Here is a 1,892-nt window from a genome sequence, read left to right as displayed (position 1 = left end):
AAATTGAAGCCCAAGGTTTCATTTATTTATTATGCCTAACCAAATTATCTCACGCATAATGAATCACGAACAAAATTTGTTTGCGTATCAAATAAAATTAACAGTATCAGTTTATGTAATCAGCAACATGAAAATCCGTCAGATTTATCTCCACCTGTCACGACAAAATTATTCATCGCTTTCATTTTGGTGAGGGAATGAGAAATGCATTAATATCCTCCTTTCTATTACGTAACAGAGCCAAGTATATGAAGGACCATAAAAATCTGAAGGAAAGATTCACAGAGACTGATTCATGATTAACATCACATGAAATACAGTTCAAACTATTGCTATGGACCACTATGCATGCGCTAACTTGCCCAAAACGACCATGTCTAGTATTTTAACATCAAGAGTATCATCATCAACTTTCACAATACCGTCAGTCCCATCAACACCAATAAGCTTACCAGTGGCACCACATTGTGAACCACCCATGATCCTGATTTTGTCCGACTTATTCGGTACAACTATCTCTATTTCACGTGGGTGTGCAATCAGTGTCTCACCACTGCCACTTGATCCAAGAGCGATCCTACAGGACCCATCCTGTCCACAAGCAAGCAACATCTGGTTATTTTCCCAAGAAAAACAATCATGTGCACTTTAAAAAGCAGGTTTAGCTATCATGATCTAGCAAGCAACCTTCAAAGGATTATGTAAAGAGGTGCATAAGTATGCCACGACATGAGATGGATGCCATTAAGACAGTTCTATATAATAGCAAGTTAAATATGTAATCTTGTACATTTTATTGATGAGTTAGTAGTAAATAATGATGGAAGAACATGTTACGACAAATCAAAGTTAAAATACCAATAGTTTGATGACTTTGAAGGCTTGAAAGACGTGGTAATTGTACAAGAATAGAATGATGTCAAATATTTTGAAAATCCCAAAATGGGAGAGGGGTTAACTCAGTACATATTTTAATTTTAATAAACTAGAATTATAAAGTTCAATATCTAATCCGGTACAATCAGAGATAGCACTTGTTACTTCTTTAAACATAATATCAAACGAACCACAAAAATGCAATATTAATTCATTAGTTCGATATTGTCATTCCCATTGCCCACGAGAAATAAATATTTAATACTCACTTCCTAATTAACATTTTAAATGTTATGCAACAGCTCAAGAAGTGATTACGAGGTCTCTATAGGCAGTACCCATAAAGATAGAAATCTCTCTACATGATATTAATAACGCACCCCACAAGAAAGGTCATGGTATGCAAAGAAAATGTCATCTAAATTAGAGGCAAACCAATGCAGAAAATACATACCGCTAGCACCTCACGGATAACTCCAATGACAGTATTATCATTGGATTTCCGTACACGGACCACGATTGCAGGCAAGAGCAAAGGACCTTCAGTGTGCACACCTGCAATTGCAAAGTTATCCACTACAACAGAAAATTGAAACTAGCACTATCAACCACTCTTCTAGACGACAAGGAAATCTACAACTAGGAAATAATAAATAATTTCTACTATATCACTTTTCACTAAAAAATTATCAAAAAATATAACGTGTACAAGTAATGATCAAATATCATATTTTTATTAAAATGAATAGAGATGTTAAAAAAGCTACTAAAAAATTATTTATTTGTAGTGAAGTTACCAAGATCAAAAAATTAAAAAAAAAATTAAAAAAATATTTGTAATGTTATACATGTTTTAAGTATCATAAAATTTTAAGTAAAGAATACATATAATTTTAGGTATATTCACGAGAACAATTTTAGGTATATTCATCTTTCAAATAATATTTTCGAAACATTGTTTGGTAATACATTAGAATGATTTTAAAATTAGTTTTTGAAGATGAGCTTTCAAATTT

General features: G+C 32.5%; 1 protein-coding gene across 1 annotated transcript; it reads right to left on the bottom strand.

Moving 5' to 3' along the window:
* Positions 1-205: 205 nt before the first annotated feature.
* Positions 206-527, bottom strand: LOC124885139 (putative transcription elongation factor SPT5 homolog 1; the record flags this gene model as incomplete). Its single annotated transcript, XM_047394537.1, is given in 1 exon segment — positions 206-527. A coding segment is annotated over 1 exon segment (185 nt), but the record flags the coding sequence as incomplete, so codon positions are not given.
* Between the last annotated feature and the right edge of the window lie 1,365 nt (positions 528-1,892).

Source organism: Capsicum annuum, chromosome 8 (assembly GCF_002878395.1).
Source record: "Capsicum annuum cultivar UCD-10X-F1 chromosome 8, UCD10Xv1.1, whole genome shotgun sequence".
NCBI classification, from domain to species: domain Eukaryota; kingdom Viridiplantae; phylum Streptophyta; class Magnoliopsida; order Solanales; family Solanaceae; genus Capsicum; species Capsicum annuum.
This window is presented reverse-complemented; position numbering and strand designations above follow the sequence as displayed.